We start from the raw sequence: 13,729 nt of genomic DNA, 5'->3' as shown, positions 1-13,729 counted from the left end.
CTAGCGCGCCCATTGTGAGCCAATTCTGAGGCGGCAGGATATAATGTATTAGTGCCTCCTTTTTAAGACCACCAATATATCAATTATGTTTCATTTTATAATATATACCTGTATATACTCTTTTAAATATACTATATTGGTAGACTACCATGATAATTTCCACAGTGGGTGTGGAATAGTGTTGGCTCGTGAGTGAACGATTCGTTCAAAAGAACGAGTGGAGTGGAGTGAGTGTCTTTTGTGCAAGTTTCCTAAGAGGCGCTTTTATGTGATTTGAATTGAGCTTTCTCGGCTACCGTACACTTCCGCTTTAGCGAGCAGCTAGCTCTTCAGGTTGTTACCATTTGGGCTTTCGAGTGAGTAATGACGTGGCCTGTTATTAGGTACACCTGAAAATGGCGGTGTACTTAATGGAGTGTCCAAGTGACGTCACAGATCGACCAGCCAATCAGAAAGTGGGGGGTTGTTTGGGTGTGGCACTTTTCACTTTCATTTAAATTTTGACCATGATTTTTCCCTAATGAAGTGGCCTGTGATTAGGTACACCTGAAAATGGCGGTGTACCTAATAGAGTGTCCGAGTGACGTCACAGATTAACCAGCCAATCAGAAAGTGGGGGTGAGGGCGGGTGTGGCACTTTTCACTTTCACTTAAACTTTTTCCCTAATGAAGTGATTAGGTACACCTGTGTCCGTGTGACGTCACAGATCGACCAGCCAATCAGAAAGTGGGGGGTTGTTTGGGTGTGGCACTTTTCACTTTCATTTAAATTTTGACCATGATTTTTCCCTAATGAAGTGGCCTGTGATTAGGTACACCTGAAAATGGCGGTGTACCTAATAGAGTGTCCGAGTGACGTCACAGATTAACCAGCCAATCAGAAAGTGGGGGTGAGGGCGGGTGTGGCACTTTTCACTTTCACTTAAACTTTTTCCCTAATGAAGTGATTAGGTACACCTGTGTCCGTGTGACGTCACAGATCGACCAGCCAATCAGAAAGTGGGGGGTTGTTTGGGTGTGGCACTTTTCACTTTCATTTAAATTTTGACCATGATTTTTCCCTAATGAAGTGGCCTGTGATTAGGTACACCTGAAAATGGCGGTGTACCTAATAGAGTGTCCGAGTGACGTCACAGATTAACCAGCCAATCAGAAAGTGGGGGTGAGGGTGGGTGTGGCACTTTTCACTTTCACTTAAACTTTTTCCCTAATGAAGTGATTAGGTACACCTGTGTCCGTGTGACGTCACAGATCGACCAGCCAATCAGAAAGTGGGGGGTTGTTTGGGTGTGGCACTTTTCACTTTCATTTAAATTTTGACCATGATTTTTCCCTAATGAAGTGGCCTGTGAATAGGTACACCTGAAAATAGCGGTGTACCTAATGGAGTGTCCGAGTGACGTCACAGATCAATCAGCCAATCAGAAAGTGGGGGTGAGGGCGGGTGTGGCACTTTTCACTTTCACTTAAACTTTTTCCCTAATGAAGTGATTAGGTACACCTGTGTCCGTGTGACGTCACAGATCGACCAGCCAATCAGAAAGTGGGGGGTTGTTTGGGTGTGGCACTTTTCACTTTCATTTAAATTTTGACCATGATTTTTCCCTAATGAAGTGGCCTGTGATTAGGTACACCTGAAAATGGCGGTGTACCTAATAGAGTGTCCGAGTGACGTCACAGATCAGACAGCCAATCAGAAAGTGGGGGTGAGGGCGGGTGTGCCACTTTTGAACGTTGAACGATTCATTTGAACGAATCTTTTGATTGAACAGATTCTAAAGATACTTTTCACTTGAAAGAACTGGAATGCACATCACTAGTGTGGAAGGTATTTTGAAAAGTCAAGGAGTTTGTTATTGTTTGTGCCCACTAGGAGTCGCTGCTGTACGGCATCTTGAGGCAGCCTTTTCTAGCAAGCTTCAGCAATGCGGACGAGGTGGACAAAACTTTGTTGGTGATAGTCAGCTGCTGCCCTTGCATTCGTGCACAGGGAGGCGCGCGTAAAATCCACGCGGAAGACGTACAGATGCCTGCGCTCCTGCACCACCAGACTCTCCAACAGCTTCATACTCCAGACTGGATCCTGCATAACGTTCTGACCTTTTGGGCCACGTTGGCTGCCTTACACTAGTCTCGTGCTATATTCTGACTGTCTGCTGTATGCACACTTGCTCCATTTTTGCTCCTCTTATTTATCATTTATTCATTGCTCTTAATTATTCATTGTATGTGCCTTCTTGTTTTTACTTTTTGTGTTGTTTTCTTGGATGTTTTCTTGAATGTCTTGTCACCGTGGGATAGTGGGAAATGAAATTTCGATCTCTTGTGTCTTGCCATGTGAAGAAATTGACAATAAAGCTGACTTTGACCCACACAACCAACACACACACACTCTCCCAATAGAGCAGTAATGATATATTTGTACAAAAAGTAATGATATATTTGTACACAAAGTAATTGGTAATTTAAATAATGGCATTTAATGACAGTTATATGGATATTTACAATATAAAGTGGGTAAAAATATCAATCACATGTACACAACAACTGAAATCCATCAAAGCTGAGAGAAAAGCTGAGCAGCACTGTCAACATTTACTGGCTCCTTTGGTGGTTCTTTGAGATTCTAAAGAAAGAAACAAGGATGACAATTTTTATCATGACATAATCAAATAAAAATGCCTGTTGGACTTCACCTGCTGTGCTGGTTTCTTTTCTTCTGCAGTGACGCGTTTGGAAACGCTGACGTCCTTCTGTACTTGCGAGAACATTTGGTTAAGGTTCTCTACCTTCTCATTTTTCACAGCATTGATCTGAGATGATAATAGAAAAATAACATTCAGTATAATTCTTTAAAAATGACCATGCGATGAAGACGAGATGGACCTTACGTGTTTCAGCTTGGTCCGGATGGGCTTCGCTTTGTTTTTGGCCTTTAGGTGCTTGTTCGCTGCCACTTGAAAAACATTTGGTTGCTTCTTGCCTTTTGGTTTGTTTTTACCCATGTTACCCTACAAAGACAGAGGGGAAGGTTAAGTGTGTGTGTAGGGGGGATTAGGGTACCACCACTCGGTTGTAATTCACCAAGAACTTCTGCTGTTCTTCCAGAAAAACACAGGACAATTTGACAGAAGCTACAGCTACATGCTAATAGTAAACCCAAGTGTGTTATTTCATGTTTTATCGACAGAGGCTGGCGTTTTTTTTTTTAAATAGGAAAATAGTGCCGCGATCCATTTACCTGTACAGCTTGTGTTTTTTGGATGAACGACCCGAAAACAATACTTAAACGTAACTTGCGTGCGTTCCACGTTTTTCTGTTTTGTATTCCGGAGTAGCGTCCTTTTTTGATGACATCATCAATATGACGCGTCTATTTTTTTTTTTTAAAGGTCCTCCAGGCCCGCATTTTCATCAGTTGCCTGCAGGTGGAGCTATTGTATCACAGAAAAGCCTGCCTAACGAGCCTGGCTGTGTGTGCATTGCAAATGTGTATTATACAATATGTAACCGCCATGCTTGAAGCAGCTTCAGTCGTGTTTGAAGGTCATGACTTCAAGCCGTTTGGATTTATCTGCACTCACCCCGGTTCCGAACTGAGAATTAGACAGATTTCGTTATTGCCATTATTATCTATCCATTTTGTGACTCGCTTATTCTCATAATGGGTGCGCTGGAGTCTCTCCCAGCGGTCTCTGTGCATCCTGAACTGGTTGCCAGCCAATTGCAATCGTTATCATGATTGCGTCTTTTTTTTTTTTTTTTTTTATGTTTATTTAAACGTGATGCAAGCGAGACTGGGAAAGCGATGAGACGAAAGACAATGGAGCGGACGAGGATATGATGGGATCATCATCTGAATTCGTGGGCATGGGTTCGGCTCGGGTAACGCGATTGGATTAGCGTTAGGGTTCGGAGAGAGAGGGAGGGAACGAGAGAGAGAGAGAGAGAGAGAGAGAGAGAGAGAGAGAGAGAGAGAGAGAGCTACAGCACGCCTGGAAAGCCGGTGTAGGAGGAGGAGGAGGAAGAGTCGGGGAACGTGAAGGGGGGGGGGGGGAGGCTGGGGGAGTCCGCGTATATTTATATATAAGGCGCCGCGCGGCTGTCAGTTGTTGGGGGGCACCAGTGCTCTGTTTTCAGGATTGCTTAGAAAGAAGCCGCATCCACTCCAAGTGACAACATGTCTCACGCGTGGGGATACGCCGCTAATAACGGTGAGCCCACACTTGGCCTTCATTGCGCGCGCAGATGTTGCATTCGTGCACAGGGAGACGCGCGTAAAATCCACGCATTTGTAGCATTTATTTATTGGTGTTTTCTATCCTACCTTAGGTCCCGACAAGTGGTCAGCCAGTTTCCCCATCGCCGATGGTCCGCGGCAGTCGCCCATCGACATCAATCCCGGCCTGGCGTCATACGACGGTGCGCTCAAGCCGCTCAGCCTCAAGTACGATCCGGGCACCTGCTTGGACATCCTCAACAACGGACACTCCTTCCAGGTGACCTTCAGCGATGATAAGGACAGCTCCGGTGAGTACTAAACACATTTTTATTTTCATGTTTTATGATTCGGACATCGCTGCAGTCAGATTTTTTTTTTTTTTTTGCATGCATGCATGCATGCACGCATCAGTGACGTCATCCACAATTTATTCCTGCAGGCAGTTTATTTCCTTTTTTTTCTTTTTGGCCCTTTTCCCTCTGACAATTTACATTTTATTTCCTAAAATGTTCTGTATGGGTTCATTGTATTTGTAATACTGTAAGTGTACAAGAAAAGCTCATTCTTCCCGCTGGAGGGTTTGGGAGAGAGGAGGGCTTCATTTTAGCCCCCCCCAAGAACAAAGCATGCATGCAGACGGTGACTGAATTGTTAATGTCACCTCAAGTAAACCTTCCCCCACCGCAATCGTCTCAAAGAAGGTCAAAGCGCCCTAAAAATAGGAACACCTTCGATCGATATTTTTAGGAACGTCAACAAATGGGTGGACGGATTGGAAATTGGTCCAAAATGATATTTTAACCGTTAAAATCTCACAATGAATATTCTTTTGTAAAGATACAAATAGATCATTTGTGTGTATTTTTAAACCGTCGCTTATCCAGATTACATGTGCGCTTGCCAACTGAGATTAAGGTTACATAATCTACGGCGGCCCGCTGCTTCGGTGCAAATACAAACAAGTGCGTCCAGGCTTTCCGTGTGCGTGTTTCCACCTAGGTGTTGGCTTTGTGACATTTAGTCACGCATCCTGTGACCCAAATATGAAGATGACACATCATATACAAAGAGTTGCCATTATTACGCATATTATCCTACAGGCAAATATATATATTTTGCAATTTGACCCCTTTTAAATTCTCTAGATATCTTTAACTATTTAAACACAGGTTAGTGTGCCGTGATTTTTTTTTTTTTTACATGTCTTTGCTCAATGGAGGTTGCGCAACACATGCAGTTATGATGAGGCGTGTTTGAAATTGTCGCGAGAAGATGTTAAATCCAACCTCAGGTTCACAGCAGGAGGCCTCGTGTCGTTGTTGTCGCCTGTCGCTGTCATTCTCAACATTCAACGTTCCCGTCTCTCTTTCTCTCTGTCCGTCTCTCCGCCCGCAGTTTTGACCGGCGGGCCCATCTCGGGGGTGTATCGGCTCAAGCAGTTCCACTTCCACTGGGGGGCTTCTGATGACAAGGGCTCGGAGCATACGGTGTCCGGGAACAAGTACCCTGCGGAGGTAAAGATGACATTGCTAAAAATGAAGATGAAGATTGCTAAAAATATGTTGGGATTTGTTTTCACAGCTTCATCTGGTGCACTGGAACACCAAATATGGTAACTTCGGCGAAGCTGCGAGCAAACCCGACGGACTCGCCGTGGTGGGAGTTTTCTTGCAGGTTTGTACGAAAACTCAAACTTCACCATCTGAACATGGTTCGTTAACAATTATCGCGTCCTAGATCGGTGATGAAAACGCCAGTCTTCAGAAGGTTCTGGACGCCTTTGGTGCCATCAAGACCAAAGTATGTTCCCGTGGAGGTGGCTTGAGTTAGCATCAGGTGATCCTAATGCCCCCCCTTCCCTCCCTCAGGGCAAGCAGACCACGTTCAAGGGCTTCGATCCAAGCAGCTTGCTGCCTTCCTGCCTGGACTACTGGACGTACGAAGGGTCCCTGACCACGCCCCCTCTGCTGGAGAGCGTCACCTGGATCGTCTGCAAGGATACCATCAGCGTCAGCTCGGCTCAGGTAGCGCCTTGCGTACAAATGCTTCTTTGTTAGAGTCACGCTTGTAAAGAAGAAAGAGCGGCTCTGTTTTGGCCCAAATGCAACGATCAGTTGTAGTTTTTTCTAGTTTTGGTTTTAGCATTCATTTCTTCTAATCGTCTTCTCTCCGCAGATGGACAAATTCCGCAGCCTGCTGTTCTCGGCCGAGGGGGAGCCCGAATGTTGCATGGTGGACAACTACCGCCCGCCGCAGCCGCTCAAGGGCCGCCATGTGCGCGCTGTCTTCAAGTGAACGCCCAACGCAAACTGACACAAGTAAAACTGCGCCATCGCAATCAGCCGTCATAAAATTTCCACCCAAAATATTCCAAATCCAAACTCAGATGGCGCATTGTGCCCCCGCACCCCCCCCAGTTGCCCTTTTGACCGCCACACTAGCCACGTTCTCCTACCTCCTTTTAGCCACGGCATGACAGTGCGCACCAACGCTCACGTGTCTTTCCTCCGTCCAATATTCCTTCATGGAATTGTGTTTGTGTCCCGTGGAGCACTTATCAGACGTCACTTTACCGAACCATCGACTGCTCTATGTGGAAAGAAATTGAAATGAATTATTATGTGTCCAAAACAAAAATGTGCAATTGCAATAATACTTTAAAAAAAGAAGAAGATGCAAGGAAGAAGACGAGAAGCTGCCAAGAGATGAGATGAGACGTTCAAGCGCTAAAGAGAGATTGTAATTAAAACATTTTTATGACAAATTAGATGCCTTATTGGTTTTATTTTGATTGACGCCAGTGGTTGTTAAACCCTGTTCAGAAGTTGTCTGTCTTATTGTTATTCTATGAAATGGACATTCGACCTGTTACATAAAAGTTGTGAAAGAAGTTTTGAGTGGTTTGTCATATTTTATTGATTGGATTGGATTACATAACTCAAGGTGGTTGAAAATAATAATAATAAAAAAAATAGATTACAAGTTCAATTTAAAAATTCACAAGTTCATATCATCGACGAAATTGCTAACACAGTGACAGAGTATTTTTTTATTGTGTGTGTGTGTGTTTTGTGTTTGATCTGTTGTGACAGCTGGATAACCTTGCTGGGGGCTATCATGTGACACACACACACACACACACACACACACACACACACACACACACACACACACACACACACACACACACACACACACACACAGACACACGTGCCCTCTTATTTTTTTGCCTCACATACTAATGCAAAGTTATTTTTTTTCCCCCAAGGTGAAATCAATATTTTAACAGTGCCATGAACTAAAACTGTTTGCATAGATTGTATTGATTCATTTGATATGGACACACACACACACACACACACACACACACACACACACACACACACACACACACACACACACACACACACACACACACACACACACACACACGGTCAGACAGATGGACCCTGTGGGCTTTTGCATCCTGTTGCGCAATCGAGCAGGTCACTGGGCTGACATACATGTCGCCTGGCATGTGATCATGCGAAAAGCCCACAAGAGACTAAACGAGAGTAGAAGTAAGATTTCTATTGTGTCTTACTTACATTAGCCATAAATAGTCAACTCCCATTTCTATACGTGGATATTTTATTTATTAAGACTACAATTGCATTTGAATTTTGCACAGTGGTGAAACGTCAATTGTCACAAAGCGTATTCTTCCACTCGGATACTATCACAGCATGCTTCCCTCGAGATAAAGTTAAAGGAGCGCATGTCGGATTCCATATCTCCTCGCTATGGACACGCGTGTGCCCAATCTCGGGGGCGTCATCAGGGCGAAAGTGTGACACTCGGGTCAACGTTTGACATTTTCTCGAAAGGTATCGAGACATTGTTTTCTTTTCCAAATGTGTATGCTAATATGTTAGCATGCTAATCAAGGGCCTTGTTGATGCCTCGCTCCCCAAATTCTCCTCTTACTGCTCTCACCAGAAGAAGAAAGAGTTTTTGTGTGTTAAGCCATTAAAAGAGGAAGAACAATCGCACTCATTGACCGGTACTTGATTAGCTACGACCGAGCGCGTCCGAGAGTGGGTCAGATTTGTCTCCTGCGCTCACCGGTTGCTAAGGAGGAGAGATTGCGTTACTCACGGGAGTAAAGTTTCCTGGCCACACACACGCGGGCGCGCTCACGAGGTCACCGCTCTCACGTTACCGCCTGGCATAGCTGCGGTGGCATCGAGCAGTTTGACCAAAATATCGGGACGCCTTTAGAAATGCCAAATGTGTATTCTGTCAATCGGGAAGTGGAAATATACTTGTTCGATGTCAATAGTTGTGTTTTTATCTTTTAACTGCCATCTACACGCCTGTGCGGTATGGGCAAAGGTATTGGGACACCAACAGGAAGTAAAAAAAAAAATATATATAAATATGGTTTTGAAAAACTACAAGCGGTCCATTTGTGATATTTGTCCAAAAGTATTGGGATGCCAACAGAAAATAAGAAAAACACGCAAAGAGTCAAGAGTGGTTCTTTTTTGTAAAACTATAAAACGCTTCTAAAAATGAAGATGCAGGTGCACATTCTTGTGCTATCTGCCATCTATGTTCTCAGCGTTGTGCGTCTGTTGCCCATGGGGGTGACGAACGTTATCCAGGCATCAACGACATCCTATTTTGGCTTGCTTCGACAATCACAGACGCCATCTTGTCTTTACAGTGACGTTTGTAAACGAGGAATTTCCTGACATCCATCAGGGCGCTCGTCCGAAGGGAATTTGGGGCCCCTAATTTCTTCCCGCAGTCTTTCATAACATAAGCGGCATGGGAATTCTTTTAGGGAAATTAGACATATTTGTATATATTTTAAAAATATAAAAAGACACAATCTCATATTTTTTGCCTGCCCGAAAAAATTCACATTGCCTGCATCAGCTCAGCTTCATTTCACCCATTTTTTTTTTTAGGAGGAGGGGCATATATTACATAAGATATTACATCACCAGCATCAGCACCAACATCTTGTCAAAGCATCGCGTGTCGCCATCTTGCAGCCTTGCCGCTCATGTCAGGTGATGTTGCGACATTCTGAAAATCTTTTCACACGTGTATTTCCAAAAGATAGCTTGTAAACAAATCGTTCAATGTCACTCGAGCGAGGACGGATGGCAAAACGGGAAATGGCTTGAGTGACAATTTTAATCGGCGGGGTCGAGTCCGAGTCAACATCAAATAAAGATGATGATGCCTTATCTACTCCAAACAACAAAGCTTTGCCTTAATCAAATTTTTATTTCGTTTTTTTCCTAATTAATCCATTTTTAGAACACATTCAATTCCACAAGGAGTGGGAAAAACTCCACCCCCCTAACCTTCTGTTGGTGTCCCAATAATTTTGTTCGGTGGTTAATGGTTGACCGCTTGGTGTTACTTTTTAACCGGGTGGGAAATCACTTTTCACGCCGAACAGTTGTGGGAACGCCGTCGGGCGCGGTCCACACGTCCCCTACACGCTGTCACGATAAGGCCTCGCGATAAAATATGCTCTCGCTAAGTCGACGTCTTTCGTACTTTAGTTCACTTCTTTAACTTTGAATTTGGATAACTTTGGCTTTCCCCTGAAATCATCACATTTAGGATCTAAACGGCAATCAAACTTCAACTCATTCCGTCGGCTCCACTTGAACAGGAGACGCCGATTAAAATTTGGGTCATTGAAATGATGTAACGGTGTGTGTGCGCACGGATATGTTCGCTGAGCTGCGGCCTGCGACCCTCGTGAGGATAAGCGCTTCAGAAAATTGATGTATGTTTGTAGATAAGGATGATTGTGGCTCATTAAGTGTGTTGCTCCTTGTCCTTTTAGTGTGTGCATATTCTATGGCGGCAAAAGTGTATGTTTACTTAGTCACATTTATCTAGACGTTTTTATTCTTTATTAGCTTATTACGATTGGTTTTATGTTAGTGTGTGTGTGTGTGTGTGTGTGTGTGTGTGTGTGTGTGTGTGTGTGTGTGTGTGTGTGTGAGAGAATGTTGGCAAAGCAAACTCACAGGCCTCCATCGTTGCTAGCTTAAACATAGAGACGCTAATGAAGCTGTTGATTGAAATGAAACGACACTCATGAAAACAACTGGACGAAAGTTGCCGAGCGCATAATGCGCTGCTGTCTAAACAGATGAGCGCGTGCTAAATAAGGGTCAACCGCTCCTATTTGCAGTCATAACAAGCCACGTTGGCGCCTCGGCCCAGGATTACAGCCGCCCGCTTCCTGCGAACGGACTTCGACGAACAAAAGTCCGAGTGTGCCGACGCGGATCGATAAGCGGTTTTATCGTATTGCGCGCATTTATGTCGAGCCGCTTTGCGCTTGAGTCTTACGGCTCGGAAAAAGGCGCGCGGTTTCGGCTTAAGCGGGCCGCTAGCTCTTATTATTGAGTAAAGGTCGCCGGTCGGGGAAGTGGATCTCATTATCGCCAGAAGGCGTTTGTAATCCTGGCACTCGAGGGCTAGTTTATGAGCAATACTAGCTTAATGCTAGCATAATCATAACAAAGCCCCATGGACGCTAGTTGGAGGTTTGCACCGGCACTTGAGTGTGGAGCTTTGCACAGTTCAACTGACCTTGTGGAATAGTGGAAGGGACAAATTGTTGCCCGGCTTCCTTGGCAACGGCAAGTGATCTGGGATGCCACGGGAATATTAATGGCTCTCATCTGCTCGGATCTTGGCCCGGCGTATGAAGCCCACCATGTGGTCTCTTCCAGTGGGGCCTTTTTCTTTTGTTTGACACGCTCGTACTGTGAAAACAGGCAAAAAGAAAAGGGACAAGAGTGGAGTGAAGGAAAGCAGAAAAAAGACAGCAAAGGCTAGCAAATAAGATCAAATCAAATGAATGATATTACCTTAAAAATGGTGCTGCTAAAGGTCTGTTTAAGGACACAAGCATCTTTTTGAAGCCGGTAATAAAAGTTCTGCACTTGCTCAGCTGGCTGTCAATTGTCACAAAGTGATTGAGTGCAAGCCCTGTGCTGTTGCTGTTTCCTGTCCGGAAACAAATCAAACAAATTCAAATTAATTATTTTGTTAGCCTAACAGCAGGGTTCTTGAAGTCCATTAGGAACCTTTTTAGGAATCAAGAAAGGCACAATCAATTCAACAAACAAAAAAAGTACCGCAACCTGAATGACATAAAAAAATAAATAAAGAAAAAAAAGGCCAAACCAAGACACATAGGGCTGCCCCATTATTTGAATAACATTACCTTTTGCATTTGCAACTATATACGGAAGTAAAAAACACAAAAGTATACAATAAAAAAAAATATATAATTCAAAATAGTAAACCCAAAATTTAAAAAAACTATAGTGAAAAATACAAACAATAAAATATTAATTTATTTATTTTTTTCAATTTTTTCTTCATTTTTCTTTTTATTTATTTGCAACCATATCAGGTGGCACAGAAGGAAAACAGTTGTTATTTTGCACTGCATTTGGGTGGTTGATGCAGATTCACGCGAATTGGGGCGAAGCGGTTTTAAAAGCTCAAATGTGTGCTTGCATGCAGTCGAGAGAAAATGACTCGCATGTGTGTTTGTGCTATAATAATTGCTATCAGAAGGCCATTAGTGTGTGTGTATCCATTGTGTGTATACTGTACACGGAATCACAGCACCTCCGTGAGGTCTCACACACACACAGACGCACACACACACACACACACACACACACACACACACACACACACACACACACACAAACGCATGGGGCGCCAACTGTCCGACTGAAGTTAGTGTAGCATGAAAGGTGGCAATGGATGAAGATAATGACGATGTTTATCATTTGGCCAAAGAGGGACTCGACCTTGAGATGACTTTTGTTGTCATGTAAACAGGACTCGCTCTTTCCGGTTCTTCTGGAAGATAAACTTTTGACCTCAGTTGAGCTCAGTAGTCACTAGCTTTTTTTCTCCCTACAATAATGTCTTTTTTTTTTTTGTTAATCTTTGGATTGTTTGACCAGTGCGAGCATCAATATTTTTTCTTTAAAATTTTCACATTATTTATATATTTATAGATTTTAATCATTTATTATTATTATTAGTGGTGGTAGAGGTAGTAGTCGTCGACGTAAGATTCCAGACTAGCATGACCTCAATTTAATTTAATTTCAATTGATTTAATTAAAAAACATTTTTTATTTAGACTGATTTATATTATTATTTTAAATGTATTTTACATTTTGTATTTTGCCAATTTGTTTCTTTGCAACTGGATTCATACATTCATACATACATACTATCATGGCCTAACAATGAACATAGCGTAAGGGGTTAGAGCGCCACCTAGTGATTTGTTATGAACTTAACCTTCAACAAGTAGTGTACCCGATCTGATTTAGTCGGTTTAACGTACTCCACACGCAGATGCATTGAAACCTTACAACTCCCACTCCTCCATGCACTCGCAGGTCATACGGAACATGTTAGTTCCAGGCCCACCCGTGCAGGACATGGTTTCGTTTGTTTGTGTTTACTTCCCGTCTGGGCCAAAATAAGAGAACGTGCGTCCCATCGAGCAACCGCGTCATTCTCGTTATAGCTAATGGATTGTTCTCATGGTTTATTCAGCGCATCCTCCCGCTGCCCCATTGTTTTGGGGCCTCTGGGAATTTACTAATGTGGCGCCAGCGCAAGAGGTTAAATAAAGTCTGATCCTTTTTCCAGGTGACCCAAACATCCTTCCTAATGAATCTTAAAGTCATGATTTGATTGCTTGTTAAAGTTATATCTTTACTTACTTCCGACTGTAACCTAACTTGGATTATTTGCTCCGTGAAATGTTTCTAATGTACTTCTGACAGTCCATATTGTTTGTTGTGTGAAGGCGAAGACGTATTTTTACTTTAGGTTGACATTTTTTGGCGATAAAATATTTATTTTCAAGTTTCACTTCCATTTATTTTTCAAGATTTTTTTTCTGTTAAATGTTTTATATTTTCAGATTCACACCTGTTTTTTCAGGTTCAACTTGTTTTTTCAGATTCTGATCTTTTTTTTTTTTTTTCTTCAGGTTCAAATCTTTTTTTCGAGTTTCAAACTTTTGACCCGAATCTGACGTGTCGGGCGTGGTGCTATCTTAACGAGGAGTGGAGAAAGACAGCATTCGCTTACATCTGTTTGTTTTTTAAACTGATTTAAACTGTTTCATCTTCAAACTATTCAGCTTATGCCTATTGATTTTCCATAACATTCCCCAAGTTTTTACTCATCTTTTTTTTGCCTTCATACGCAATTTCTTAAGAAATTGCATTTTCTCGTTCTTGTTGGATTTCATGTTAATGTTTACCTGCTTCCTTCCAGTAAGCATATGCTGAAATAATTATCCCAAGTTTGTTTCACAATGCCAGACTTTACTCCCCACGCACACACACACATACTCCCACACTCCTTTTCTGACTGGTTAAGCAAAAAAATGGGAAGTCAATGTTTGCTGACGAGCAATCAGCTGCTAAGTTT

The 13,729-nt window shown here is 43.0% G+C and overlaps 2 protein-coding genes across 2 annotated transcripts; one reads left to right on the top strand and one right to left on the bottom strand.

Moving 5' to 3' along the window:
* Positions 1 to 2,461: 2,461 nt before the first annotated feature.
* rbis (ribosomal biogenesis factor) lies at positions 2,462 to 3,403 on the bottom strand. Its single transcript, XM_085939206.1, has 4 exons — positions 3,242 to 3,403; positions 2,892 to 3,011; positions 2,697 to 2,813; positions 2,462 to 2,626 (listed from the first exon to the last, which is right to left on the bottom strand). Exons 2-4 carry the CDS (start codon positions 3,003 to 3,005, stop codon positions 2,558 to 2,560), a joined length of 300 nt encoding a protein of 99 aa, XP_085795332.1. The 5' UTR covers positions 3,006 to 3,011; positions 3,242 to 3,403; the 3' UTR covers positions 2,462 to 2,557.
* Positions 3,404 to 4,049: 646 nt separating this feature from the next.
* LOC147041574 (carbonic anhydrase 1-like) lies at positions 4,050 to 7,112 on the top strand. Its single transcript, XM_085939205.1, has 7 exons — positions 4,050 to 4,214; positions 4,333 to 4,530; positions 5,618 to 5,736; positions 5,804 to 5,896; positions 5,960 to 6,022; positions 6,091 to 6,246; positions 6,398 to 7,112. Exons 1-7 carry the CDS (start codon positions 4,181 to 4,183, stop codon positions 6,515 to 6,517), a joined length of 783 nt encoding a protein of 260 aa, XP_085795331.1. The 5' UTR covers positions 4,050 to 4,180; the 3' UTR covers positions 6,518 to 7,112.
* Positions 7,113 to 13,729: the final 6,617 nt, after the last annotated feature.

Source organism: Syngnathus leptorhynchus, chromosome 19 (genome assembly GCF_054491065.1).
Source record: "Syngnathus leptorhynchus isolate UIUO chromosome 19, UIUO_Slep, whole genome shotgun sequence".
Taxonomy (NCBI): Eukaryota; Metazoa; Chordata; class Actinopteri; order Syngnathiformes; family Syngnathidae; genus Syngnathus; species Syngnathus leptorhynchus.
This window is presented reverse-complemented; position numbering and strand designations above follow the sequence as displayed.

Excerpts from the sequence above, each read along its gene's own strand:
- LOC147041574 (XM_085939205.1), top strand. The coding sequence starts at position 4,181 with ATGTCTCACGCGTGGGGATACGCCGCTAATAACG. Across the intron at positions 5,737-5,803 it reads GGAACAAGTACCCTGCGGAG|CTTCATCTGGTGCACTGGAA; the intron begins GTAAAGATGACA and ends TTGTTTTCACAG. Across the intron at positions 6,247-6,397 it reads TCAGCGTCAGCTCGGCTCAG|ATGGACAAATTCCGCAGCCT; the intron begins GTAGCGCCTTGC and ends TTCTCTCCGCAG.
- rbis (XM_085939206.1), bottom strand. The coding sequence starts at position 3,005 with ATGGGTAAAAACAAACCAAAAGGCAAGAAGCAACCAAATGTTTTTCAA. Across the intron at positions 2,814-2,891 it reads TCCGGACCAAGCTGAAACAC|ATCAATGCTGTGAAAAATGA; the intron begins GTAAGGTCCATC and ends TTATCATCTCAG. Across the intron at positions 2,627-2,696 it reads AAAAGAAACCAGCACAGCAG|AATCTCAAAGAACCACCAAA; the intron begins GTGAAGTCCAAC and ends TTCTTTCTTTAG.